The following is a 27,444-nucleotide window of genomic DNA, read 5'->3' as shown; positions in this document are numbered from 1 at the left end:
AGAGAAGGCGGGATGGAGAAAGGTGAGGGAATGGGTTTTCGCCGTCTGTCTAAAACCCACTGACCCCGGTCACCATGGGGGCGGCCGGGAAGACCATTCCCCAATTTTGCCTTCACATTCCGGCCAAAGCGGGCCGCTCTCTTTTCAACGATCCTGAAAACAGTAACTGTGGTACTTACCGGTATCTATCTTCCCCAGCGCTTAGCCATAGTAAGTGCTGAACGATAAGGTCAGCCCCCATCCCCCACAGGGCTCCAGCGCTAAGCTCCCCGTAGACTGTAAGCTCCTTTTATTTTTATGGTATTTGTTAAGGCACTGTACTAAGCGATGGGGTAGACACGAGCTGATCAGGTTATACAGAGTCCCTGCCCCACATGGGGCTCGCAGTCTTAATCCCCATTTTACCGATCAGGTAAACAAAGCATAGACGAGTGAAATGACTTGCCCAAGGTCACACAGCAGACAAGCGGCGGAACCAGGATTAGAACCCAGTCCTCAGACTACCAGACCCAAGCTCCTTCCTCTAGGCCACGCTCCTTGCGGACAGGTGTCCGTTTATTATTATATTGTACTCTCCCTGGGGCTTAGTCTTCCGTACACAGTAAGCGCTCAATAAATATGATTGAATGGAATGAATGAGTGAATCACTCCCACCAACTTTGTTGTGTAGGACTTTCCCAACCACTTCATCCAGTGCTCTGCACTGAGTAAGCGCTCAATAATGCCACGGATCGACTGGCCGGGGACAGGTATCGAATGCACGTTTTATGGATGAGGCAGCAGAGGTCCAGAAAAGCCCCAGGGAATGCGCCCAGGATTAGAACCCGGGGCTCCTGACGCCCAAGCCCCCGCTCTGCCTACTAGGCCACCCTGCTCCCAACCTGGAAGACAGGGTCGGTGATCACGGGCTGCTGTTGAGAAAGGGGAAACGCACACAGGAATGGGCTTTAAATCTTCCCCAGCCTGTGGGGCCTGCGGCATCTCTTCCATATTGCAACACGGCCACCCACCCACCCACCTTCATCAGGAAATAAATCCCTCATGATGATCGGCTTGTCAGATGCTGGTGCCGCTGCAATAAATCTGCCCAAATCCTTCTATCATTTTTTTTCCTTTTCCCATCCAGCGCTCTGCACACGGTAAACTGTCGGATCCTCGGGGTCAGGGATTGTGGCCACTGACTCTCGGGCTCTCAATCAATCAATCAATCAATCAGGGGTATTTATTGAGCACTGATTGTGTGCAGAGCACTCTACTAAGCACTTAGGAGAGGGCAATACAAGAGTTGGTTGACATGTTTTCTGCCCACAGTGAACTGACAGTCTACGGGTGAGACAGACTTTAGTAAGAATAAATTATTTAGGGATGAGGATATAAGTGCCTTGGGGCTGAAGGTGGCCGGCTCCCAAGTGCTCGGACCAGTGCTCTGCACAGAGTAGACTGGAAGCTCCTCGAGGGCATGGATCATGTCTGCTAACTCTACTGGACTCTCCCCAGAGCTCAGTGCAGTACATAGTTACCGCTCAATAAATACGATCGATCTACTGACTGGTGTGCACAGCAGTAGATTGGAAGTTCCTCAAGGGCAAGGATCTTGTCTTCTCACTCTATTGTATTGGGCAAGCAACGTGGCTTAGCGCAAGAAGCCTGGGCCTGGAAGTGGGAAGACCTGAGTCTTATCCCGGCTTTACCGCTTGCCTGCTCTGTGACCCTGGGCAAGTCACTTCACTTCTCTGTGACTCGGTTACTTCACCTGCAGAATGGGGATTCAATACCTAGTCTCCATCCTCCTCACTCTGTGAGTCCCATGTGGGACTGGATTATCCTCCAACAGAGTGACGGTTCCAGTGGGAAGCGTCTGACCGACGGGGTCTCTAACGGTATGAAGATGCAAACGTGAATGAGGTCACCGCTTCAACGCCCCATGCACCTAGGGGTGACGTGATCAGATGACACCCCATGTGCACACAGTATTCCGGTCAAACCACCGACCTACAGTGTTTCTCTCTAGGGGGACCACCGTCCCTACCCCCCCAGAGTTGCCGGGTTCCCCTTCAGAGTCCACGCGAACCTGGCTGCCGGTTCCACCCGGCCCTGGGGGAGGCCAAGAGCAAGTTCAAGTTTTCAACAGTCGCCGCCGACGGCTCCCCGAGTCCCCTTCCCCCTCTTCATCAATTCGTGTGCCCCCGGAAGCCGGCCCTGCGCTCCCGGATACCAGATCGAATGTCACGTACCCTGAAGTCAATAAACGTCAACCCCATGCAGGAATTCGATAAGAGTTCCGTGAGAGTCGAATCCGGCTCCCAAACCTAGGCCCCATTGACAGGGAGGGGGCATTTTAGCACTAGCAAACAAAGACTGGGCCTAGAACCATCCCTTTAGGAATCCTGCTCGGGCATTCCTACAGCAGAGCGCCCTCTCGTCCCCACTCCCTCGTGGCTTAGCTGGCCAGGGATGGCCCAGCGTGTAGAACAGGAGATAGGGAGGACGGTTCTGCTTTGAGATTTTCCCACTTTCCACCTGTCCTCCCTCTCTCCTGCAGTGAATGGCTCTTTCTCCATCCACAGGTCTCCCTGGGCACATGAATGGCCCAGCTGGGGGAATGTGGAGAGGGGAAGGGTGTCACGTTCCAGAGAGCCCCCACCAAGTGTGTTGCAATGTTCGGGCCTCGACTGACACCCCGTGCCCGCTTCTTCCGCCGCCTCCCAGCGTCCCGTACAGACGACACTGCTGCCGAAACGATCCGACCGGCCCCTCCTTCTCCCTGGCCTCCATTCCTGGCACCACATCCGGCTATTCCCCCAGCCCTCTCTCGCCCAAGAGCCACCGGTAGCTCCCCTCGCCTCTGTCCTCCTCACCAGGCTATGGGCGGACCGCTCAAGAACAGAGGCGGGAAAATCTCAGGCGAGGGGCAACCCGCGTGGTGGCTTTCTGAGACAGGAAACTGACACCAGGCACACAGAAGGAAGGGACTGTGTGACTGGAGAGTTGATTGGCGGGAAGTGTCTTCCCGTTCCGAAGCTCCGGGGATAACACGTGTCGAGCACATCGTTTCCAAAACCCCCCGAGGCCTTCCGCCCCCTACCCCGCCCCCGTCCCCCGCGTCTTACCGATTGAGCATGTTGGACTGGTAGATCCTCTTCTCCTGGGTATTGTAGCAGCTGCTCTTTGGCTCGGGGATGAAGCTGTGCTCGGAGAGCATGTCGGAAGCCGCCGTGGTGATGATGGCGATCCCGTCCCTCACCCTGGCCGGAAGGCCGTAGTCCCACTCGTCGTACGACACCGAGATGATCCCGGTGGGGAACTCGGAAGGGACGGTGTCCGTGTCCCCCGCGACCAGGCTGGGCACGATCCACGTGTAGCCGTAGCCCGTGAGGCCCACCGAGTTGGCCACCTCGAAGATGTAGGTGGCTTCTTCCTTGGTGCAGTAGAGGAGGATGATGGGGCTCTGGAGCTTTTTGAGCTGGTTCTGGATCTTGGAGTCCCCGTCATCCAGGGACATGTCCAGGAGCAAGACCTCCTCCAGTTCCCAGCCCACGAAGCTGTTCTCGATGGTGCTGCGGACCTTGTTCACGAAGTCCTGGTAGCCGGGGAAGTACGTGGTGACGATGGAGAAGATGTACCAGTCGTACTCCTCCATGATGTTGAGCATGACGGACGCCTGCTGCTCGATGGATGGGCCGAACTGGAAGAACATGGACGAGTCGTCCTAGGAAAGGGCAGAGAGAGAGAGGGGGGCGCTGAAATCAATCATCCGATCGATCGATCGTATTTAAGAAGCCTGGCCTAGTGGATAGACCCTGGAGGTCGGAAGGACCAGGGTTCTAATGTAATGTAAGCTAATGTCATCTAATTTTACAGTCTAATCAAATCGTCGTGATGCTGGGTGGTGGAGAGGCACTGGGGAAGAAAATCAGCTCAGTTTCAGTCTCTCTTCCACATGGGGCTCACAGTCTAAAAAGGGAGGGAGAACAAGCATCCTATCCCCATTTCACAGAGGACAAAACTGAGGCAAGAGCGGTTAAGTGACATACATTCCCAGAGTGGACCGGAGCAGAACCGACTCCAAATCCCGTGCTTTTTCCACAGCTGCCTCCGGGCCATCCTTCCGCACGGTCCCTCCCGGCGCCTTCCTGGTCACGTTCCCACCCCCAGAAAGTCAAGTCCCTGGGCTGAGCTGGGCGCCACCGAGGCTGAAGCCGGGAGGGACGGAGATGAGTCAGCGGTCAGCGCTGAGATTCTGATGTCAGTTGGTCCAGCAGGCAGCAATGACCAATAGTCACCAGATTACCTGACCAACCGACAGCCAACGATCCAAACCGACCAAGCCACCAACAGACCAACGGATGGGCCAGCTGCCTAATAAACCGAATGACTCACCAACAAACCAGCCGATCAAACCAACCGATCAAACCAACAAACCACCTGACTGACTACCAAGTAACCAACGAATGAAGCAAACCACCTAAAAAACCAACCATCCCATTAACACCCCAAGCCTTAACCAAACTATCCAACCCGTGACCAACAGACTAAACCAACCAACAAACCATCCAACCAACAAAATAACCAACACAACAAACCACCTGACCGACCGACAATCAAATAACCATACCAACCAAACAAACCAAATACACCAAACAAACCAACCACCAGACTAGCAATCACCTAACCAAACCAACCAACCACCCAGTCAACCAACAAGGTAAACAGTGCACCAACCAACGCACCACCAAGCCAACCAGTTGACAAACCAGACCAACAAACCCCCCAACCAGCCAACGAAATAACCAGCAGATCAACAAACCGACTACCCAAATCGACCGACACACCAGCAAACCAGCCAACCTTCAAACCAACAGACAACCAACCAAATGAACAAATCAACCCACCAACCAACCGGTGGCCGTTTTGGGGAAGTCACTCGGCCTCAGAATGGCCTGCTCTCTGAGCTTCACCCAGGCTGTCCAGCCCAGAAACCCCTGCTTTGTGGTCATTTGTGACGGGAATTTGTTGCTGTGGCCGATGGGGTCCGCACTAGTTGAGACTCCTTCCCCCCGTACCTCTGACTTTGTCCCAAGATGAATCACTTAGCACAGACTCAACTGATCAAGCTCTGGCCTGCGCCCTCCTTGCTCCTTCCCTTTATTTCAACTGTCACTCATCAATCAATCAGTGGTATTTATTGTGTGCTTACTATATGCAAAGCACGGTACTAAGCACTTGGGAGAGAGGAGTTCAACGGTATTAGCAGGTACGCTCCCTGCCCATAATGAGTTTAGGGTCTATTCATTCATTCATTTAATTGAGGAAACTGATTTAATTTAAATGAGGGAACTGAGGCACAGAGAAGTTAAGTGACGTGACTGTGGGCAAGTCACTTAACTTCTCTGTGCCTCAGTTCCCTCATCTGTAAAATGGGGATTAAGACTGTGAGCCCCATGTGGGACAACCTGATTCCCCTGTGTTTACCCCAGCGCTTAGAACAGTGCTCTGCACTTAGTAAGCGCTTAACAAATACCAACATTATTAACATTATTAATTGATTGAGTGCTCACTGTGTGCAAAACACAGTACTAAGCGCTTGGGAGAGTACAATACAATAACAGATAGACATATTCCCTTCCCACAATGAGCTTACAGTCTAGAGGGACAAGCTTACGGTCTGGAGGGAGTTTACAGTCCCTAGACAAGCTTACCGCCTAAAGATTTAAGATAGTATTACGCTCCACGGCGCAAAGAGAAGCGCCTAATCTCAAGTAATGTAGAACATACACCCATAAAACATCATGTTTGGCTCTTCGGGGCAAGAAAATGAGTACTGAAAGCAAAATGAAATCCAATCTTTTCTTTCCAACATACATATTCTAGAAATTATTATTATCTGTGTCCTCACAAAGTGTTGTAATGCAGTTTAAACTATTAATCCAAAGAGTAGAGTTGACCAAATCACTCAGAAACAGAGGACACAAAATTGCCCGCTCCCTCACTGCCTCTAACTGTTGTAGGGAGGTGTGCAGTGAGAAGGAAAAAAAAAACCATGGGGAGGGGCTGTGGGGAGAGGAGTAGCAGCGGGCAAGACAGGGAGCCCGTGGGTAGACGTGATCGGGCTTAAATCCAATTTTAAAATAATCAGATACAATTGGTTAAAAAGAAAACCAGAAAAACTATACCCTAGGCGTACGCTACAGAGGGAGCTTTCTCGGTAAATTGTGCATCGACTGTCTCACCCATTAAATTGTCCTCTAGTTCCTGGAGGTCAGGGCGCATATCTTTTACTGCTGTTGTACGGTCTCAAGCATGAAGGATAACGTTCTGCACATAGGACTCACCCAAATGTGGTCGGTTTTGATGAGGAAGAGGATGGGTCATTTTTTTTTTTTTAACGGTATTTGTTAAGCGCTTCCTATGCGACAAATGGGCGCTCTCCTTCTGGGTTTACCACCCCAGGTGAACCCAGAGAAGCAGCATGGCAAAGGGGATCGAGCATAGGCCTGGGAGTCAGAAGGTCACAGCTTCTAATCCCGGCTTGGCCACTAGTCTTCTGTGTGACCTTGGGTAAGTCAATACACTTCTCTGGGCCTCGGTTACCTCATCTGTAAAGTGGGGATGGAGACTATGAACCCCACGTGGGACAGGGACTGTATCCAACACAAATTGCTTGTATCCACCCCAGCACTTAGTACAGTGCCTGGAACATAGTAAGTGCTGAACAGATATCATAAATTTTACTATTATTATTAACACCACACCCAGTTTGCCTGCAGCAGGGCAGGGCAGGGTGGTAGGGAGGAGAGTATTGTGCTCTTGCAGAAACTTGTGTTAAGAAAAACCCCTCACCAAGGCCGAAACCCCCGCTATCTCCGACCGCGTAGCTCCCCGTATTCCAACAGGCTTGTGTGACGGGACTTTCTTCCCCACACCCAGCATGGGACTTAGTACGCAGTAAGTGTTCAGTAAGTGTCATCGATCGATTGATGTCCAATTGTCATCTTCCACTCCTTTCTGCGTCGCCTGACTTCCTCCCTTTGCTCTTCCCCCCGCCCAGCCCCACAGCACTTATTCATTCATTTATTCATTCAGTCGTATTTATTGACTTATGCCCATATCTGTCATTTTATTTATGTGTATTGATGTCTGTCTCCCCCACTCTAGACCCTAAACTCAATGTGGTCAGGGAATGTGATGGTTTATTAGAGTGTTGTACTCTCCCAAGCACTTAGAACAGTGCTCCGTGCACAGTAAGAGCTCAATAAATACCATTCAATGAATGAATGAATGAATGAATGAATGTGAGGACAGAACCCTCCTTTAGATTGAACCCGGGATAAGATCTATGAGTAGAGAGAGCTTCCCTTTCCGGATACTCTTTCACCTCAGCAATCAGTGGTGTGTACTGAGCATTTTCTGTGTACAGGACACTTTCCCTGCCTGCCGTGAGCTCACCTCGGTGGCTTCATTTTGTGGGGAAACCGAGGCCACCCAAAAGGCCAGGGGTGGGGCCGGGAACTAAAACCTAGGTCTCCTGATGCCCTACCCCACACTCTCTCTGTCTTCCAAATCATCGCCAACTGCATTTATTGACCACCTGTTGTTGGCAGAGACCTGTCTTCGGTCTTCTGGAACAAACGGCAGAGGTAAAAGACTTGCGTGCTGCCTGCCCTCAGGGGAGCTAACTAAAGAAGCAGGTGGACTGCAAACCTACAAGAGGAGGAGAAGGGAGAGCAAAAGGAGACAATTATGCAGGTCTTTATCTATTTATCATCTAATTCCTCTAAGGATCCAGGGTAGGGAGGCACTGCCGTCAAGTGGAAAGAGCACCCAGGGTTCTAATCCCGGATCCACCTCTTCCCTGCCCTGGGCCTCAGTTTCCTCGACTGTAGAATGGACACTCAATGCCTGTTCTCCTGCCTGCTTAAACCGCGAGCCCCAACTGGGACAGGGACTGTGTCCAACCTGATTATCTTGTATCTATCCCAGTGCTTAGTACAGAGCATGGAACGAAGTAAGAGTTTAACAGATGCTATTATTATTATTATCACTGTTATTATTATTAGAGAGTGGAAACTGCGGGAAGGATGAGGACCAAGCTTAGAACAACGCTTTACAAGGGGAACATTTACCAAATACCATTAAATAAAGACAAAAAAACCCGCAGTCCGAGCAGCAGAAGGGAGTAGATACCCAACGGTGAGACCAGCGGATTGAGGTTCGGCCATTTATGCCCGGGGTGGCGATTTAATTTGACGCTGCCCTGTCGATGCCTGTTCCGCCTCTGTAGGCAGGGACGCCGGAGAGAATCGGAGAAGCGATTCAATCTTGTTGAAGTCCCGACGGTCTCAAAGGTAATGGCACGCCTGTCGTCATGGAGATGGTGATGCTGCAAAATTTCAGCGGTATCGAGTGACCCCCGGGCACGATGTGCCGGACTGAGAGCTGAGAGGAGCGGCACGGCCTAGTGGCTAGGGCACGGGACTGGGCGTCGGGAAACCTGGGTTCTCCTCCCCGCTCCGCCTCTCGTCAACTGCCTGACCTGCGGGAGCCCCTTCATCTCTCTGAGCCTCGGTTTCCTCCTCTGAAAAACGGGGATCAAATCCCCATCTCCCCTCTCCCTTAGGCCCTGAGCCCAGTGTGGGACAGGGACTGTGTCTATTGTCATACTGTGCTCTCCCAAGCGCCTGTACAATGCTTTGCACGCAGTAAGTGCTCCATAAATACGACTGAACCAAGTGAATGAAAGCCTGTGTCCGATCCGGTGGCCCTGGATCGACCTCGGCGCCTAGTACAGTACTTGACACATGGTAAGCACCAATCAAATTCCTCCAGTGTTAATATTATTATATTTTTGAATGGTATTTCTTAGGCACTTACTATACTCCAGGCACCATACTAAGCGCTAGGATAGAGAGAAGCTAATCAGGTTGGTCACATTCTGGCTGCCTAGCCGGTGGAGACAATGGAGCTGCCTTCTGACACGGGGAAATTTCTAGAGAATTTATCTGAATCTGGACGGCCGAGGTTTCTGCTTAGAGATCAGTCGTCTGAGACGTGTAGGAGTGGTTTCTCTTTAAGGACGGTCACTTCATCTCTAAAACCTTTCAGCTTGGCAGGAGAGGAAAACCACTTGAAGATACTAAAGCGATTTCTGCCTTTGGTCTTCCCTCAGTGTTAAGGGAACCGCACCCGTCTCCTGCTTGGAAGCTTTCTCCCCTCCTTCAAAGCCCTCCGGAAATGTCATCTCCTCCAAGAGGCCTTTCCTGATTCATCCCTCCCCCCACAACTTCCCTGCCCTTGCTTTCTCGACAACCACCTTACCACACGTGTTCATCCGTGAACTCGTTTTTTTATGGTATTTGTTAAGCACTTACTGTGTGTCGAACACCGTTCTGAGAACCAAATTTGTGTTTATCGGCTACAGCTTCTGCCTCGGTCTTTCAAGGGGGGGGAGAAATCCAGATGGCAACTTAATAGTACGTTAGAGCGGAAGTTCTTTGTGGGGAGGAAACCTGTCCCTTCCTGGTTTTTTGGTTTTTTTTGCTTCTGAGGCGCCCCTAATCTCCGGGACCAAGGACTTTGGCCACTGGACCGTTCTCCAGACCGTAAGCTCATTGTGGGCAGAGAACGTCTTCCCAACTCTGTTATACTGAACTCTCCCAAGCACTTAGCACAGTGCTCCACACAGCAGACGCTCAATAAATTCCACTCATTGACCATTTTGGGATGAATCTCATCTCCACTTTCTTGGGCGATTCCTCTCGGGACTGGATCTGACCTCCCTGAGGTGAGGGGAATTAGGGACTTGTCTTTATCAATCAATCAACCAATGATATTTATTGAGTGCTTTCTGTGAGCAAGTGTGCTTTTTTATGGTATTTGTTAATCGCTACTATGTGCCAGGCCCATACTAAGCACTGGGGTAGTAACAAGCCAATCAAGTTGGATACAGTCCATGTCCCACAAAGGGTTCACGGTCTTCATCTCCATTTTCCAGATGAGTGAACTGAGGTCCAGAGAAGCGATGTGACTTGCCCTAGGTCACACAGCAGACAAGTGGTGTAGCCAGGAATAGAACCCAGGTCCGCCTGAGTCCTACGCCCGTGCTCTAGCCATTAGGCCACGCTGCTTCCCTAAGCCATCACTCTCCCAGGCTGGCAGGCATGCGAGGAGACGGCAGAGTTCAGAGCGTCAAGACCGACAGTGGCTGAACCCCGTCTTTGTTGCCGCTCGAAGCGGGGAGCGGAAGGATGAATGAGCCCGGGCCAGGCTCGTCCCAGGTGAGCGTGTTCGGCCGGCAACCGCTTTGACCGGCTCGCCGGGGGCCGGAGGGGCGGACACGGCTACATCTGGTCGGCCGCTGGGCCCGTTGTCCGTTTGTCCCCTCGGCCTCCGCGCCCGGTAGGGGAGGCGGCGGTTGCCGGACGCAGGACAGAAAGCACTATTCAAGACGACTCCCTCCCCCTGGGGCTGAGGATCTGGCCACAAAAGAGCGACAACAAATGCAGACGTGAAAGGAGAGCGAGCCAGCGACAGAGCGGCGTTCGGCCGGGCTTTGAGGGCCGCCAGAGCAGCTTGTTCGAGGCCGCCCTCCCCTCGCCCGCGGCCCCCGGCTCCGGGGAGCCCCCGGCTCAGAGTGGGAGAGGCCGTTTTGGAACGGGACGGTCTGTATTCCATCGAGGAAGTGTTTTTTGTTTGTTTTTTAATGGTATTTTTGTTAAGTGCTTACTGTGTGCCTGGCACTGTCCTAAGCGCTGGGGTAGATACAAGCTTTTCAAGTTGGACATAGTCCCTGTCCCACATAATAATAACAATGGTATTGGTTAAATGCTTACTATGTGCAAAGCACTGTTCTTAGCGCTAGGGGGATACAAGATGATCAGGTTGTCCCACGTGGGGCTCACAGTCTTCATCCCCATTTTACAGATGAGGTCACTGAGGCATAGAGAAGTGACTTGCCCAAAGTCACACAGATGACAAGGGACGGAGCTGGGATTAGAACCCATGATCTCTGACATGGGGCTCACAGTCTTAATCGATTTTACAGACGTGGGAACTGAGGTCCAGAGAAGTGATTTGCCCAAGGTCATCCAGCAGATTGGAACCCAGATCATTCCGACTCCCAGGCCCGTGCTGTATCCGCTAGGCCATGCTACTTCTCAAAATGGGGCTAGGATCCCCATTTAAGCAGTTACTGTCGGTCAATCAGTCCACCAGTGGTATTTATTGAGCACTTCTGTGGGCAGGCCACTAACTGAGCACTTGAGAGAGAAGCCTGTAAGCTCCTTTGTAGACTCAAAGCTCCTTGTGGGCAGAGATCTTGTCTACCAACATCCTACTCTCCCAAGCTCTTCGTACCATGCTCTGCATGCAGTAAGGACTCAGTAAATGATAATGATGATATTTGTTAAGCGCTTATTATGTGCCAAGCACTGTTCTAAGCCCTGGGGTAGATACAAGGTAGTAAATATGGTTTGAACACTGGGGTTGGTAGGCGCGATCCCTGTCCTTGAGTTTATGGCAGGGACGGCAGACCGAATAATAAATTACATGTAATAAATCCTGACTGCTATGCGCTGTGCTGGGCGTTTTGGAGAGTGCCAGAAAAGGACAGCAGGGAGGCAGTGTGGCCTGATGGAGAGAGCAAGGGATGTGGCTTCTAATCCCGGCCCTGCCATTTGCTTGCTGTGTGACTTTGGGCAAGTCACTTAACTTCTCTCATTTTCCTCAGTTGTAAAATGGGGATTCAAAATCTGTCCTCCCTCCTACTTAGACTGTGAACCCCATGTGGGACCGGACCGTAGCAACCTGATTAGCTTGTATCTATCCCAGCGCTTAGAACAGTGCTTGACACATAGTAAGCGCTTAACAAATGCCATGAAAAAGGTAGGGGAAGCAGTCACGTATAAGGATAGCTCCCTAAATGCTCTAGGGACTACTAATATCAGTCCATTTCCAGAGTCCTTCCACATTCAAGAGAGAGAAATAGTAAAGCCCCAAGAAGTTAAATGATTGCCCAAGGTCAAATAGCAGATAAGAGGCAGAGCCACGATTAGAACCCAGGTCTTCTGACTCCCAGCCCCATGCCCTTTCTCCTCCAGGCCATGCTGTCATGTGGTTTTTGGGTGTTCTCTGAAGTGCACTGTGGTCAGGGGGAGGGCTCAGTCTGTACCATGGCTACTGTGACCACTCCTCCCCAGCCAAGGGGTCCCACTTCTCTGCCCCAACCTGGGCTCATTTCCCCCACTGTGGGGGGGGGGGGGGCGGGGAGGGTCCGGCAGCTGGCTCAGACCCTTCCCCACCTCCACCATCCCCACCTTCTCCGCCACCCCCCTCGGGCCCAGCGGTCACATTTACACATTCTGAGCCCTTTCGGTGCCCTTCCCAGCTGCCATTCACACCCTTTGGTTCCTCATGATGATAATAACAATAATTGATAATGACGACTGTGGTATTCGTTTGACGCTGGCTCCCTGCCAAGCCTTATACTAAGCGCTAGGGTAGTGATGGGTTAAGCAGGCCGGGCACAGGCCGGGCACAGTCCCAGGCCCACGTGGGGCTCATCACCTAACGGGGAGGGAGGACAGGCATCGAATCCCCGTTTTACAGAGTGGGGGAAACGGATGCCGAGACAAGAGAAGTGATCGGACCGAGGTCGCGTATCCGGCGAGAGGTGGGGCCGGGATTGGAAGCCGGGTCCTCCGACTCCCAGGCACACACGCTTCCCGCTAGGCCGCGCCGCTTCGCCTGTAAACGGGCTGCCCCGGGTGGGTTGGGAGATTTTTCAATCACCCCAGAAGTGGCCCCAGTTGTCCACAGGAAGGATCCCTTCTCCGGACGCCCAGCCCCTCCCCGAGATGAGCCCCAGGCTCCTCTAATCCGGTCGCTCCCCACCCCGGTCCTCGGAGCCTGCACCGTACTCCGGCCCAGATGGAGAGAGGAGAGGAGAGGGATGGCAGTCGGTATGCTAACCGGCTTCTCCATGAAACGAGCCCTGTTGCCATGGCAACCGGGTCGCGCGGCGACGGGCCCATTCCGGTGCAGCTGCGGCGGCCCCCCGTGCGCGCCATTAAATCCCCGCGTTGGGATGAGGCCTCGTGCGGCCCACCGGCAACGGCCCTCCGGTCGGGAGCCCCTCCTCTAACTCCCCTTCTGCCCCGGGGATTTCCCCCGGTGGGCTCTCTCCCCTCTTCGTGCCCACCGACCGCCGCTCTGCCGGTCTTTGAAGCCCTCCTGGAATCTCACCACCACCCAGGAAGCCTTCCCTGACTAACCTCTCATCTCCCCACCCTCCCCCCCCCCTTCTGTGCCTCAATCAATCAATCGTATTTATTGAGCATCACTGTACTAAGCGCTTGGCAGAGTACAATATAACAGTATAACAAGAGTTGGTAGATACATGCTCTGCTCACAGCGAGCTTACAATCTAGAGGGGGAGGCAGACATTCATATAAATAAATGAACTACAGATATGGACATAAGCTGTGTGGGGTTGGGAGCGGGGATGAATAAAGGGCGGAAGTCAGGGTGATGCAGAAGGGAGTGGGAGAAGAGGAAAGGAAGGCCTCTTGGAGGAGATGGGCCTCCGGTAAGGCTTTGAAGGTGGGGAGAGTAATTATCTGTTGGCTAGAAAGAGATCTCGGTGTCCACGGGAGCTAAGCGCCCGGGTTCGTGCCCCCCTCTGCCCTTCGACACTCACCCCTCCAACGGGCACATTTCATCGGTGCCTATCTTTAAGCTCTGCACGAGCCTCATTCCCTGCCTACGAGGAGCCCACGACCGAACGCCAATCACATCTGCCCTTTCTACCTGAGTGACGTTATTACCGACGATAACGACAGTCGTATCTGTTGAATGCTTACTATGCGCCGAGCCCTTGGGCAGACACGTGCAAATGGGGTCAGACGCAGTCCCTGTCACACCCAGGGCCCTCAGTCTAAGTGAGGAGAGGGGACAGGTATTTTATCCCCGTTTTTTTACAAAAGAGGACACTGAAGCCAAGAGAAGCAAAGTGACTCACCCAGGATCCCACAGCAGACAACAAGTGGCGGGGCCGGGTTTAGAACCAGGGTCCCCTGAGTCTCAAGCCCCTGCTCTTCCCACGCTGCTTGGTGGCCTATGCTCCCATAGAAATTCCTCCCGTTTGGACGGACTATTCCTCTGATTTTTCAACGTCACTTTGCGGTTTTCATCCTGCGTGCGGCACAGGTGAGAGTTTCCGCAGAGTGAGCGAGCAGAGCTGCCTCCCTCCTGCTAGCAGAGTCACAGGTCGAGATTCCGCACGAGACTGATTTCTCTGGCACACACTGTGAGGAAGCTGATTACTCCTTTGGGGGTATGTTTGTGTGCGTATGCACGTATACCTCTCTGGGTACAGGTGTGTGATCATGTATGCCTCCGGGAATGCATGTGTGTTTGTGTGCATGTATACACCTGACCAGGTACGCACGTATGTGTGTGTATGCCCGTCTGGGTACACAGCTGTGTTTATGGGTATCCTAGAGGAAAGAACACAGCGCTGGGAGTCAGAAGGAGCTGGCTTCTAATCCCGGCTCCGACACTCGTCTGCTTTGTGACCTTGGACAAGTACTTCTGTGCCTCAGTTCCCTCGTCTGTAAAATGGGGATTAAGATCGTGAGCCCCGTGTGGGACATGGACTGTGTCCAACCTAATTAGCTTGCAACTACTCTGGCACCTAGTGAGCACTTAACAAATACCATAAAAAAAAGTCAGACAACAGGCAAGTGGCAAAGTCATTTAACTTCTCTGGGCCTCGGTTTCCTCATCAAGAAACTAAGGATTCAATCCCCGTTCTCCCTCCGCTTTAGACTGTAAACCCTGGACAGGACAGGGATTGTGTCCCATCCGATTGGACCGTATCTACCCTTCCGCCGAGCACAGCGTTTGGCATGTAGATGGTAGGCGGCAAGCCGGGAGGGCGGACGTGACCTCTACAGGCGAAGGGGGCCGACGGATCAGCCCAGTGGGCAGCAGGGCGGTCGCTCCCCTTGAGTGGCAGCTTGCCGGAGGCCCACCCGGGAAGCAGAAGGGGGGCCGGTGAGGGGTGAGAGACCTCCAAACCCAAGTCTACGACAGGGGCCTCATAACCGGACCGGAGGAGATGCCATGGCCATTTCAGCCACACCCGCGTGCAAGGTTTCATTGCTACCTGCCCAGTACGATACCAGTTAGTAGAAACGATTCCCGCCCTTGAGGAGCTGACAGTCTCTTGTGGGCAGAGCACTGGACTGAGCGCTCGGGGGAGTCCAATAGAGTTAGTAGACACGATCCTTGTCCTTGAGGAGTTTACAGCCTGTTGTGTGCAGACGACTGGACTGAGCACTTGGGAAAAGTACGTTAGAATCAGTAGATGATGATGATAATTATAACAACAACGATCATAATAATGGTGTTTTTTAAGTGCTATGTGCCCAGCACTGTATTACATGCTGGGATAGATACAAGATGATAAAACTGGACACGGTCCCTACCTCACATAGGGCTCACAGTCTAAGGGAGAGGGAGAACAGACACTGAATCCCCATTTTCCAGATGAGGAAACTGAGACCCAGTGGAGGGAAGAAACTTGTCACCGAGCAGACGAGTGATGAAGTCCTCGGGCTCCCGGCTCGCACTCCGTCCGCTAGGTCACGCTGCTTCTCAGTTGTCCGGCTGCCCACCCCAGGAATGCCCACCGCTTTGATCTTAGCGGGGCTCTGCGGGGGCACTGACGCAGGTCGGAGGCCGGTTCCCGTCGGTTCGGGGTCAGAGGTCACCAGAGGGCAGACCTGGCCCAATCTTGAGGGGCGGGGGAGGCGCCGATCCCCCAGGGCTTCCTTCTCTCGGGGCTGCTGCCACCAGAGATAAGATGAACAAGGAGGTTATATTTAAACTTCCAAGAGGCGCTGCTGCTGGGCCATTATGGCTCTATTTAAAACCCTCCGGGCAGCTGCAGTACATAATAACCAATCAGAGGGGTGGGGGGAGAGAGGGGGGGATGGGGGAGGGAGGGGAATGAGGCGAGGGGGTGGCGGAGGGAGTTGGGGGGGGAGATCGGGAGCCCCACCGGTTGGCCTTGGCAAGAGATGACAGGAGAGGGGAAGAGTTCTAGGTGCCACCTGGAGGGAGAGGGAGAGTGCCCGACCAGTAGGGAGGGAGGGCGTCCTGGAAGCAAACGCGGCCCACCCGCTTCCGGCTCCCACCGGCATGAGGGGTGGGCTGCCTCGGCGCTTCGTTCGGCTTTTAAGGAGGAATCACCGTCGGAGAGCCCCCCTTCTCCTCCTCCCTCCCCCAGCAAGCTCCATCTGGGGGCCACAGCCCAACCCAGGCCCTCTCCCCACCCTCCCAGAGGCAGATCGGACCCTGGTCGGGTTTCGGCGGCTGTCCGGGACGGGTCTCCATCCGGGACGGGTTCCATCCGGGACTCATTTCCCACCCACTCCCATTTCCCATAACCGCTAAGCTCGGGGTCTCGGGTGGGTTCTCGGGTGAAAGAACGAGGGCCCGTGATATTCGGGATCAGAGGGGCCAGGTCAAGCCCCCCGTTCTCTGAACCTCGGACACAGGTGACCAGATTAATCGTGGTCATTAGGCAGATTAATTTGGACATCTCTCTTCACCCATCTTCTCTGCCGATGGAAACTGAAGCAAATCTCTCCCTCGAGAGGCTCTCCCTTTGCCTAGAATAGGCTCTGCTGCCCCTGGGGTTGGGAGGAGGGGCTGAGGTGAGCTCAGGATAGAGGGGCTGGGGACAGCAGGGGCCCAGGGTGACCCACCTGGCCGGGTGACTGATGGGTAATAGTAATGATAATAAGAATAATGGTGATAATGATGACATTTGTTAAGCGCTTACTATGTGCCAGGGCCTGTACCAACTGCTGGGTGGATACAAGCAAATCGGGTTGGACACAGTCCCGGTCCCACATGGGGCTCACAGTCTCAATCCCCGTTTTACAGATGAGGGAACCGAGGCCCAGAGAAGTGAAGTAGTAATGGTGATGAAATGTATTAAGTGCTTTCCCCGTGCACTTAATTTGGCATGTCGATGCTAGGCGGCAAGCCCGGAGGGCAGACGTGACCTCTAGAGACGAAGGGGCCTCCCACGATCCTCCCCCAAGGGTCGAGCACAGTGCTCAGTGGGTGCTCGACCAACAGTGATAATCAATCAATCAACCAATATTATTTATTGAGCACCTACTGTGCGCAGAGCACCATACTATGCACTTGAGAAGGTACACTACAACAGAATTGGTAGACATGTTTCCTGCCCACAAGGAGCTCACAGTTTAGAGGGGGAGATGGACATTAATATAAATAATATAAATAAACCGATCAGTTAGGGTTAGGCACATAATAACAATGATGGTCTGTGCCAAGCACTGTTCTAAGCGCCGGGGTAAATACGAGATGATCAGGTTGGACCCAGTCCCGGTCCCCCCTCCGTGGTACTCCCAGTCTAAGGGGAACGGAGAACAGGTATTGATTGATTTGTGCCATTTGTAAATCCTGGGAAAGAGTCATGCTACAAAAGAAATCTTTGCCAATGTTGTTGTGGGTGAATCATAAATAGGAAAGCTAAAAGCAAACCTGAAATTTGGGAAATTAAAACCCTGCATTTATTCTTTTTTTAAACTACCCCAGAAGGATATGTGCAGATTAAGGATTTTTCCGGTGAAAGAATCAGTGGCATTTTTGCAACTGAAAGAAAGCGCTTAATCCTGCGATGGTATTTACTGAGCGCTTCCTGCAGGCAGAGCACTGGACTGAGCGCTTGGGAGGGTCCAGTCCAGTAGAATTGCTATCCATCAATCAATCGGTGATATATACTGAGCGCTTACCGTATGCAGAGCGATGGCCTGAGCACTTGGGAGGGTCCATTCCGATAGAGCTGGTATTCATTAATCAGTGGTATTTACTGAGTTACTTAGGACAGTGCTCAGTGCTTAGAATAGTGCTTGGCACATAGTAAGCGCTTAACAAGTCCAATTATTATTATAGCACAGGCTTGTGAGTCAGAGGTTGTGGGTTCTAATCCCGGCTCCGCCACTTGTCAGCTGTGTGATCTTGGGCAAGTCACTTAACTTCTCTGTGCCTTAGTGACCTCATCTGTAAAATGGGGATGAAGACTGTGAGCCCCAGGTGGGGCAACCTGATTATCTTGTATCTACCGCAGCGAGCACTTAAAACAGTGCTTGACACATAGTAAGTGCCTAATAAATACTGTTATTATTATTATTATTATACGGATACAGAGTTTGGGAAGGGGCATGGTCTAGTGGAAAGAGCACTGTCAGGCCCAGGAGTTGGAGGAACTGGGTTCTAATCCCCGCTCTGCCCCTTACCTGCTGTGTGACCTTGGGTGAGTCGCTTCACTTCTCTGGGCCTCAGTTCCTTCATCTGCAAAATGGCTATTCAATGTCTGTCCCTCCCACCCTAATTAGACCGGGAGCACCCCGTGGGACCTGATCATCTTGTATCTCTCCCAGCTCTTAGTACGGGGTTTGGCACATACTATGCGCGAGACTGAAAACTCGCTGTGGGCAGGGATCGTGCCTGCCGACTCTGTTGATTTGTCCTCTCCCAAGCCCTGGGTACAGGGTTCTGCACGTAGTAAGCGCTCAGTAAACGTCAACTATTGACAGGTACCATCCTCAATATCGTCCTTATAGTTATCATTACACCCATCGGGGCTTCAGGAGGGTATAAATAATGATAATAGTTATGGCATTTGTTAAGAGCCTACTGTGTGCCAGACGTTGTACTAAGCACTGGAGTAGATAGAAGCAAATCGGGTTGGACGCAGCCCCCCTCCCTTCTGGGGCTCACAGACGTAATGGTAAAGGAAGACGTTCATTCCAGAGGTGGGCGATGGGTTCACAAGAGCGGACGGGCATGGGCACTGGCAGAATCGGTGCCCGGAACCCTTCAGAGGGGCAAGGCGCCGCGCTGAGAATCGGGCATCACCGGAGCTGGTTTCCATAGCACTGCCATAGAAACTGCTCCTGCAAAGCAAAGCCCTCCAGCCCCTCCAGAACTGAAGCATCTTTCTCCTTTTCTCTCTCCTTACACCCACCTCCCTGGCACGTGACTCCACCCCCCCACCCCACCCCCCAAAACAAATCATTAAAGGGCCAGGCTAAGTTCTGGCTTCCACGGGGAAGGCACCTCAGTGTCCTCGGAAGATAAGGAAAGAAATTAGCACACTCGTCCTATCGCGCCATTAGAGACAAAAGAAGAACTTAAGCCCCCCGAAACCAGAGTCCGAAACTGTGCCGAAATCCAACTCTTGCCAAGTGACATATTAACGGAGGCGGCCGGAGAAGAGACGCCTTGGGTTCGCTAATCTTCCTTGGACTGCCTAGGATGGCAGCATCCAAACGTGAAAAATTTAATTAATCATTAGACGGAGAACACACTGCCTTCTCTCTTGTCAGCCTCCGCTCTCCCCCTCCTCCCACCTCCCTCTCTCAGGTCCCGTCTTGCTTCTGCTTCGGGTTCCCACGCTGGCACCGTCTTGGGCAGAGAACTCCTAGAAACGGGTGGAAAGATCGCCGGCGGAAGATTCACCCGAGGCTCTCCCCCTCCGTCTCGGGGCGGGAGCCCCGGGTCAGGCGAGCCCCGTTCCAGCTGATTCTCCTGTCCCCACCCCAGCCCTCAGCACAGCGTTCGGCCCGGGGGAGGAGCTCATTAAATACCATTATCCTCGGTACTATTTTTCCCCGTGACGGAAGCGCTTCCTTCCCACTCCCATCCCTCGGGAGAGGCGATCAGCCAACAGAGATGGCCGGCTGACCGAGGCTCACCAGACAGTCAGCCATCTGGAGAGATGTCCACTGGCCAAGAGCTGGCTGATCCCAAGGGGCCGAGACCCGTTAGCCAGATGAGGCTCGGGAATCGATCGGAGGGGCCACTAAGTCCGAGGGCAAGGCAGAGGGACCCGGACCCGGGCCACCGGGCTAAGGATCAGGAATCTTCCAGTTCCTAGTTGACTCTCTTTTGCTTATGGGATTTCTTAAGCGCTTAGTATGGGCCAGGCACTGTGCTATGCGCTGAGGTGGACACGAGCTAATCAGGTTGGCCACGGTGCCTATCCTTGCTGCTGCTTCTCCTATTATTCTGCCAGTGCTACTTACTAGTGCTGATAATAATAATTAAAAATTACGGCATTTGTTAAGCGCTGACTTCGTGCCAGGCATTGTACTAAACGCTAAGGTGAATTCAGAGAGATCGGTGTTGGACACAGTCCCTGCCCCATGTGGAGCTCACAGTCTCAAACACCATTTTACAGATGAGGTAACAGGCCCAGAGAAGTGAAGTGACTAGCCCAAGGTCACCCAGCAGGCAAGCGGAGGAGCCGGGATTAGAACCCATGACCTCTGACTCCCAGCTCTATCTACTACGCCATTCTTTCTATTACTTTTGAGGCTGCTTCTACAAATGGGGATGAAGACTGTGAGCCCCACGTGGGACGTCCGGATTACCTTGCATCTACTCCAGTGCTTAAAACAGTACTAGGCACATAGTAAGCGCTTAACAAATGCCATCATCATTATTATTATACTAATGCTGCTGCTACTAAGAGTTTTGATGCCAAAATTTCTACTGCTCTTCCTACTGTCTTTACTTACTAGTGCTCAAACTAGCTAATCCTTCCACCACCAGTGCCGATACTGTCAATCTTTACTGAGTGCTTATCACGTGTGGAGCACCGTACTCGGCGATCCGGAGAGGACAATGCGATAGGATTAGCAGACTCGTTCCCTGCCCAAAAACAAGCTTGCAGTCTAGCCTAGTCTCGCTCTTCCTTCCTGAGCTCCCAAGAAGCGGATGGGCCGGGAACAGACCGGGAGGGGAACATTTCCCGGCCTTCTGAATTCTCCACGTGCTTCTCCGTCGAAGGAGCGGCGGTAGGGTTTCTGTGCGCTTCTTTCCCTGAGGTGGAGGAGCAGCTTGGAGTCAGGGGTCCTGGGTTCCAATCTCTGCCGTTTGACCCTGGATAAATCACTTCCCTTCCTCAATGCTTCAGTTGCTTCTTTCCCTGAGGTGGAGGAGCAGCTTGGAGTCAGGGGTCCTGGGTTCCAATCTCTGCCATTTGACCCTGGATAAATCACTTCCCTTCTTCAATGCTTCAGTTGAAATGGGGATTAAATACTTGTTCTCCCTCTTTCTTGGAGCCCCATGTGAGACAGGGAACTGTCCTTGATTGACTCATATCTGCCTCAGTGCTTAGAACATTGCTTGACACATAGTAAGCGCTTAACAAATACCATAAAAAAAAAAGAGAGGTGACAAGGCTCCACTGTGAACATTTGTCTGATGGATAATCTGACATTTGGAACACTCCCAGATTTTTCATTAAATTAACACAAACCTGGGAATGGGGCCAAAAGACCATCGGTGTCCAGAACTCTTTACCAGGGAAGACAGGAAAGGTGTCCTGAAGCCATATTGGAAAGACTCTAAAAGGTATGGATCACTCCAAGATTGCACGACTCCATAATAGTGATGATTGGGATATTTATTAAGGACATATCATGTGCCAAGCAACGTACCGAGCACTTGGGTAGACACAAGATGATCAGATCTGACACAGACCCTGTCCCACATGGACCTTAGGGTCAAAGTAGGAGGGAGTACAATGATTGAGTCCCCGTTTTACAGTTGAGAAAACGGAGGCCCAGAGAAGTGAAGTGATTTGCCCAACAGTGTCACCCAGTAGGCATGCGACGGAGCCGGGATTAGAACCCAGGTCCTTTGACTCCCAAACCCGCACTCTTTCTGCTAGGCCATGCTGCTTCTCCTTGTCGGGCTCGAAGGGTGGTCGTTTGCCCAGTTTCATACCAGACGGTCCAACCGTCAGCTGTTCTTTCTCCTGTTTGGCCACCCCTCTCTCCCCTTGCTCTCGGCCCACTGGGTTCCGCAGCTCGGAAGCTGTGCCTACGTTTCGGAGGAGTGGGGAGGGGCCCATGAAGGCCCTGGAGTGTCAGAAGGCCCGAGGCCCCCCCACCCCGCCAGCTCCAGGTTCTAGGGTCTGCAGCCCCCCCAGAGCTTCCATGTGGCATCATAGCACTTTTGTCACAAAACCCCGGTAGTCCACGTGACTCCCGCCCGCCACTCCCAGTAGCTCAAGGGGCATCTGGGATCTGCGATGTCATTGGGTGCCACGGTGCCAACGTGTGAATCCCGGAGCCCGGGGCCCGTCCCTGCGGCTCTGGGCCACGCCCCCCCCCAAATCTACCTGTCCATCAGAGTGGCCCCCCCCACCCACCGGGACCCAAGATGGCACCTGGGGCTTCCGACGTCAAGAGAGGAAGGAGCGAAAACGAGTGAGATGCTCATGAAAAGAACAGCGGGAACCTGTCCTGATTTGGAGAAGCAGGCCCTGTTGCCGTAGCAACGCCAAATCTCCCCGTAGCGGCCGGGCCTGCCTTTAAACATAGCGTTAAATAGTTCAACCCCTCACTGTCCGGAGGACGAGTGAGACTCCGGGTCTGGCAGTTGGGGAGGAAGTCCGAGGGAGATGGCAAGTTTTCAACTCCTCTCCCTGCAGGCCCTTTCCTCCCTCCTATCTTCCTTCCTCCTCTGAGGGGCTGGCTGAATTTGGGAATGCAAAATCTACTTTCTACCACCAACCTGAGGACTTCAATCAAGTGTATCTATCGAGCGCTTACTGTGTGTGCAGAGCACTGTACTAAGGGAGGGTACAATACAGCAGAATAACAGAGCTGGTGGACACATTCCCTGCCCACAGTGAATTTACAGTCTAAAGGACAAGCTTGCAGTCTAAAAGTCTTGACCCACAAGACCTGTGTGGGTACTTCGTGGGCCCTGCTGCGCTGAGGGTAGACAGGCAGGAACGACAGCCCTTCCTTCCTCCCTTCCCACAATACCCTCCTCCTCCTCGTCCTCCCTCTCTGAGCCCTGACGCCATTTGGGAAGCAGCTGAGCAACGGTTGACAGAAATTCTCGGGGCGTGGGATTCATTCTGCCCTCGCCATCGCTAGTTAGTTATTCCAAACGGGCCTTCCACCCTTTCCACTAGATTATTCCAAGCATCAAAACTGAGGTCCCCTCAGAGAGGCTACGCCGGGTGGGAGAATGAGGAGAAGGAGCAGCTGCGGGATCCCAAAAGGCTATTGTACGTGGAACCGGAACTGGGAAACCAAAAGCCAGGAGGGCAGTGAAAGGCTGCTAAGGTCCCGGGGAAACGAAGCCACAGACGAGGAAAAGGAAGTCAACTTCTGAGGACGGACCAGCGTGGTGCACTGCTGTCAAGAAGAGAGTGTCCCTCTGAGAGACGAGGAGGCTAAAGAGAAAAGAGCGGCGGAGGCCACCAACACCAAACGCAACACAAAGAGGGACGGCTTTGGCGTGTGCTCGACGGTGGCCTTTCTGGCCACACCTGCGCCCCTGGGTCAACTTCACCATCATCGGCGTCTCCGATCCCTCAGTCAATCCGTGGTATTTACTGAGCGCTTACTATGGGGACAGTCCGGTACGGTTGGTAAACACGATGCCTGCGTCTCCTCCGAATACGAGGGGCGACTCCCTAGGGTGAACCTCTGAGCCCTTTCAAGCCCCGATCACTTCCAGCTCCTCACTTCTTGACTGTCTTCATGAGGTAGCACCCCAGAACCTTTCCCCTCCACCCCAAAATCTGGTCAGGGACTGCTTTTGACTGGTGAAGACCTCTGATTTGTTTGGATTCGTAGGGGCTCGATTGGTGTTCACAGAAAGCTGGCCTGTCTCCCGTCTCAACCAATTAATCAACCAATCATATTTATTGAGCTCTTACTGGGTGCAGGGCACTATACTAAGCCCTTGGAAGAGTATAGTATAGCAATCTAATAGATGCAGTCTCTGCTCACAACAAGCTTACAGGCTAGAGGGGAAGAGAGACATGAATATTAATAAATTGTGGATATGTACACACGGAGGCAAGTCAAGGCAACCACAGAAGGAAGGGGAAGAAAAGGCAAAGGGACTTTAGTCAGGGAAGGCCTCATTGAGGAGATGTGCCTTCAGTAGGCCTTTGAAGGAGGGGAGAGTCATTGTCTGCCCGACGCAGAGAGGGAGGGCATTCCAGACCAGAGGCAGCATGAGGCGAGAGGTCGGCGGCAAGGGAGGTGAGGTCGAGGTGCAGTGAGTAGGTTGGCATTAGAGGAGTGAAGTGTGCGGGCTGCATTGGAGTAGAAGAGCAGCTAGGTGAGACAAGAGGGAGCAAGGTGATTGAGTGCTTTAAAGCCGGTGGTAAGGAGTTTCTGTTTGATGCTGAGGTGGATGGGCAACCACCGGAGATTCTTGAGGAGCGGGGAAACATGGCCTGATTGCTTTTGTAGAAAAATGAACTAGGCAGCAGAGTGAAGTATGGACTGAAGAGGGGTGAGACAGGAGGCAGGGAGGTCAGCAAGGAGCCTGATACAGAAATCGAGGCGGGAAAGGATAAGTGCTGAGATTAACGAGGGAATAGCTTGGATGGAGAGGACAGGGTGGATCTGAGTAATGTTGTGAAGGTGCAACCTGCAGGATTTAGTGATAGATTGAATATGCGGGTTGAATGAGATAATTCCAAGGTTGTGGGCTTGTGAGAGAGGAAGGATGGTGGTGCTGTCTACAGTGATGGGAAAGTGACGGAGAGGACAGGGTTTGGGTGGGAAGGTAAGAAGTTCTGTTTTAGACATGTGAAGTTTGAGGTGACGGGAGGACATCCAAGTAGAGATGTCTTGAAGGCAGGAAGAAATGCGAAACCGCAGAGAGATCAGGGCTGGAGATGTAGATTTGGGAATCATCCGCATAGAGATGGTAGTGGAAGCCTGGGAGCAAATTAGTTCTCCAAGGGAGTGGGTGTAGATGGAGAATAGAAGGGGACCCAGAACTCAACCTTGAGAGACCCCCACAGTTAGGGGGTGGGCGGCAGAGGAGGAACCTGCAAAAGAGACTGAGAATGAGCAGTCAGAGAGATGAGAGGAGACAACTGGAGAGGACAGCATCAGTGAAGCCTAGTTTGGATAATGTTTCTAGGGGAAGGGGATGGTCGACAGTGTCAGAAGCAGCTGAGAGGTTGAGGAGGATTAAGATGGAGTAGAGACCATTTGATTTGGCAAGAAGGAGATCATCAGTGACCTTTGAGAGGGTAGTTTCTGTGGAGCGAAGGGGTCTGAAGCCAGATAGGAGGGGGTCTGGGAGGGAATTGGAGGAGAGGAACTCAACACAGCGGCTGTAGAAAACTCACTCAAGGAGTTTGGAGAAGAATGGTAGAAGGGAGATGGGGCCATAAATAGAGGGAGCTGTGGGATCAAGGGAGGGTTTTTTTTAGGATGGGGAAACATGGGTGGGTTTGAAAGCAGTGAGGAAGAAGCCAATGGAGAGCGAACAGTTGAAGATGGCGGTTAGGGAGGGAAGAAGGGAGGAGACAAGTGTTTTGGTGAGGTGCGAAGGGATGGGGTCGGATGCACAGATGAAGGGGTTGGATTTTGAGAGAAGACAGGAGATGTCCTCTTGAGATACTGCTGGGAAAGATGGGAGCTCTGAAGCAGGGGCAGGAGGAGAGAGGGATTGGTGAAGGGCAGGGGAGATTTAGGAAAGTCGCGCAAGATAGCTTCGATTTTCTCAATAAAGTAGATGGCCGGGTGATTAGGGGCAAGAGATGGGGGAGGCGGGGAGATGGAGGTTTGAGGAGGGAGTTAAATGTTCGGAACAATTGGCGAAGGCGGTAAGCGAGGGTGTCAATAAAGATGGAGAAATAATTTTGCCGGGCAGAGGAGAGGGCAGAGTTAAAGCACATGACTGATATGAAGCGAGCTGCCTAGGCATCTGTTGTTTTAATTTTGAGGGCCCCCACCTCACTCCGCCTCTGAGTACTGACATAGCCCCAAAGTCCCCCCCCGGACCTGGGAGCAGAACCCAACGGCTTTGGATCATTTGGGGCTGGGGAAGGTGGCTGAGGTACCACCAGAGAACGAACTGGGACCAGCCAGATGCAGCATGAGAAGTAGCGTGGCCTAGCAGAAAGAGCAAGTGCTTAGTACAGTGCTCTGCACACAGTAAGCGTCAATAAATATGATTAAATGAATGAATGAATGGGAGTCAGAGGACCAGGTTCTAATCCCAGCTCTGCCACTTGTCTGCTGTGTGATGTTGGGCATATCACTTCGCTTCTATGTGCCTCAGTTCCCTCATCTGCAAAATGGGGATCGAACACCTGTTCTCCCTCCTACTTAGACTCTGAGCCCCGTATGGGAGCTGATTTACTTGTCTTGCATATCATAAGCCCTTACAAATATCAAGGATCACGCAGCTTCGAAGGCCTTCCCCAAAATGGCGCATGTGACATCGTCCACATGAGGCGGCGTGCCCGACATCACGTGTGTTCTGTCACATGGGCCTCCCCGGCCCGCACAGAGGAGAACGGGCACTGGCCGCCCTGGGTGGAAAGCCCATCCCTGCGATCATACGGAAAAGAGGTTAGAGAGAAAACTCGGTTTGCAAGGGGTTTTTTGCCCGATCAACACTCTTTGTTATGCAAAACCAACAACCCATTCCCACAAAGTGGCCTGGCCTGCCCACGGAGATCAGCAGAATTTGAAGGCGCATTGGAAAAACCCCCCACTGGCATGAAGAACGGTAAATAGCATCAATCTAGATAATATAAACTGGGAAGCGGTGCCAGGATATGCATTAGGTCAGTTTACAATATTCCTCCTTGAGAGACGTCAACGATACGGTGATGCATAAGTGAAAATCACAAATGTTTCAGCTCTCGGGCAAATGAGTTCCCAGGCAGCAACAATAATAATAATAATAATGATAATGGTATTTTTTAAGCATTTACTATGTGCCAGGCACTGTACTAAGATGGATCCAACCGAGAGCCCCAGTGAACCCCACCCCAAACTCCCGGGAGGGTCGGCAGATGTGAACTATTTATTTATGAAGCCCTTACCCTCTGCTCAGAGCTGGGATGATCCATAGTATTTCTTCAGTGGCTTTATGGAAAGCACTGGATTAAGCATGTGGGAGAGTCAAATAGAAATAGTTAACACAATCCCCCTAGCCTCAAGGATCTTAATCTCTACTAAGCGGTGTGGTGTAGTGGATAGAGCACGGGCCTGGGGGTCAGAAGGTCATGGGTTCTAATCCCAGCTCTGCCACTTGTCTGCTGCGTGTCGCTTCTCTGTGCCTCAGTTATCTCATCTGTATAATGGGGATTAAGACTGTGAGCCCCAGGTGGAACAGGGACTGTGTCCAACCTGATTTCCTCATATCTATCACAGCGCTTGGCACATAGTAAGTGCTTAACAAATGCCATTATTATTATTTTTTTATGTGCAGAGCACTGGACTGAGTGCTTGGGAGTGTCCCATAGAGTCAGTAGATACGATCCCTGTCCTCTAGGAGCTGACAGCCTAGCGGATCATCCAGTTGTACGTTTTACAGTCTCCTCGAGACAGG

At 52.4% G+C, this 27,444-nt stretch overlaps 1 protein-coding gene across 2 annotated transcripts in view; it reads right to left on the bottom strand.

Moving 5' to 3' along the window:
- Positions 1-27,444, bottom strand: part of GRIN2B (glutamate ionotropic receptor NMDA type subunit 2B) — a 107,317-nt gene that overhangs the window by 45,653 nt on the left and 34,220 nt on the right. For both annotated transcript variants that reach the window (XM_029054503.2, XM_039910695.1), the window contains one exon: positions 3,111-3,709. In XM_029054503.2, the coding sequence (XP_028910336.1) occupies positions 3,111-3,709 (599 nt within the window). The remainder of the gene's footprint in view (positions 1-3,110; positions 3,710-27,444) is intronic.

This window comes from Ornithorhynchus anatinus, chromosome X4, assembly GCF_004115215.2.
Source record: "Ornithorhynchus anatinus isolate Pmale09 chromosome X4, mOrnAna1.pri.v4, whole genome shotgun sequence".
Taxonomy (NCBI): Eukaryota; Metazoa; Chordata; class Mammalia; order Monotremata; family Ornithorhynchidae; genus Ornithorhynchus; species Ornithorhynchus anatinus.
This window is presented reverse-complemented; position numbering and strand designations above follow the sequence as displayed.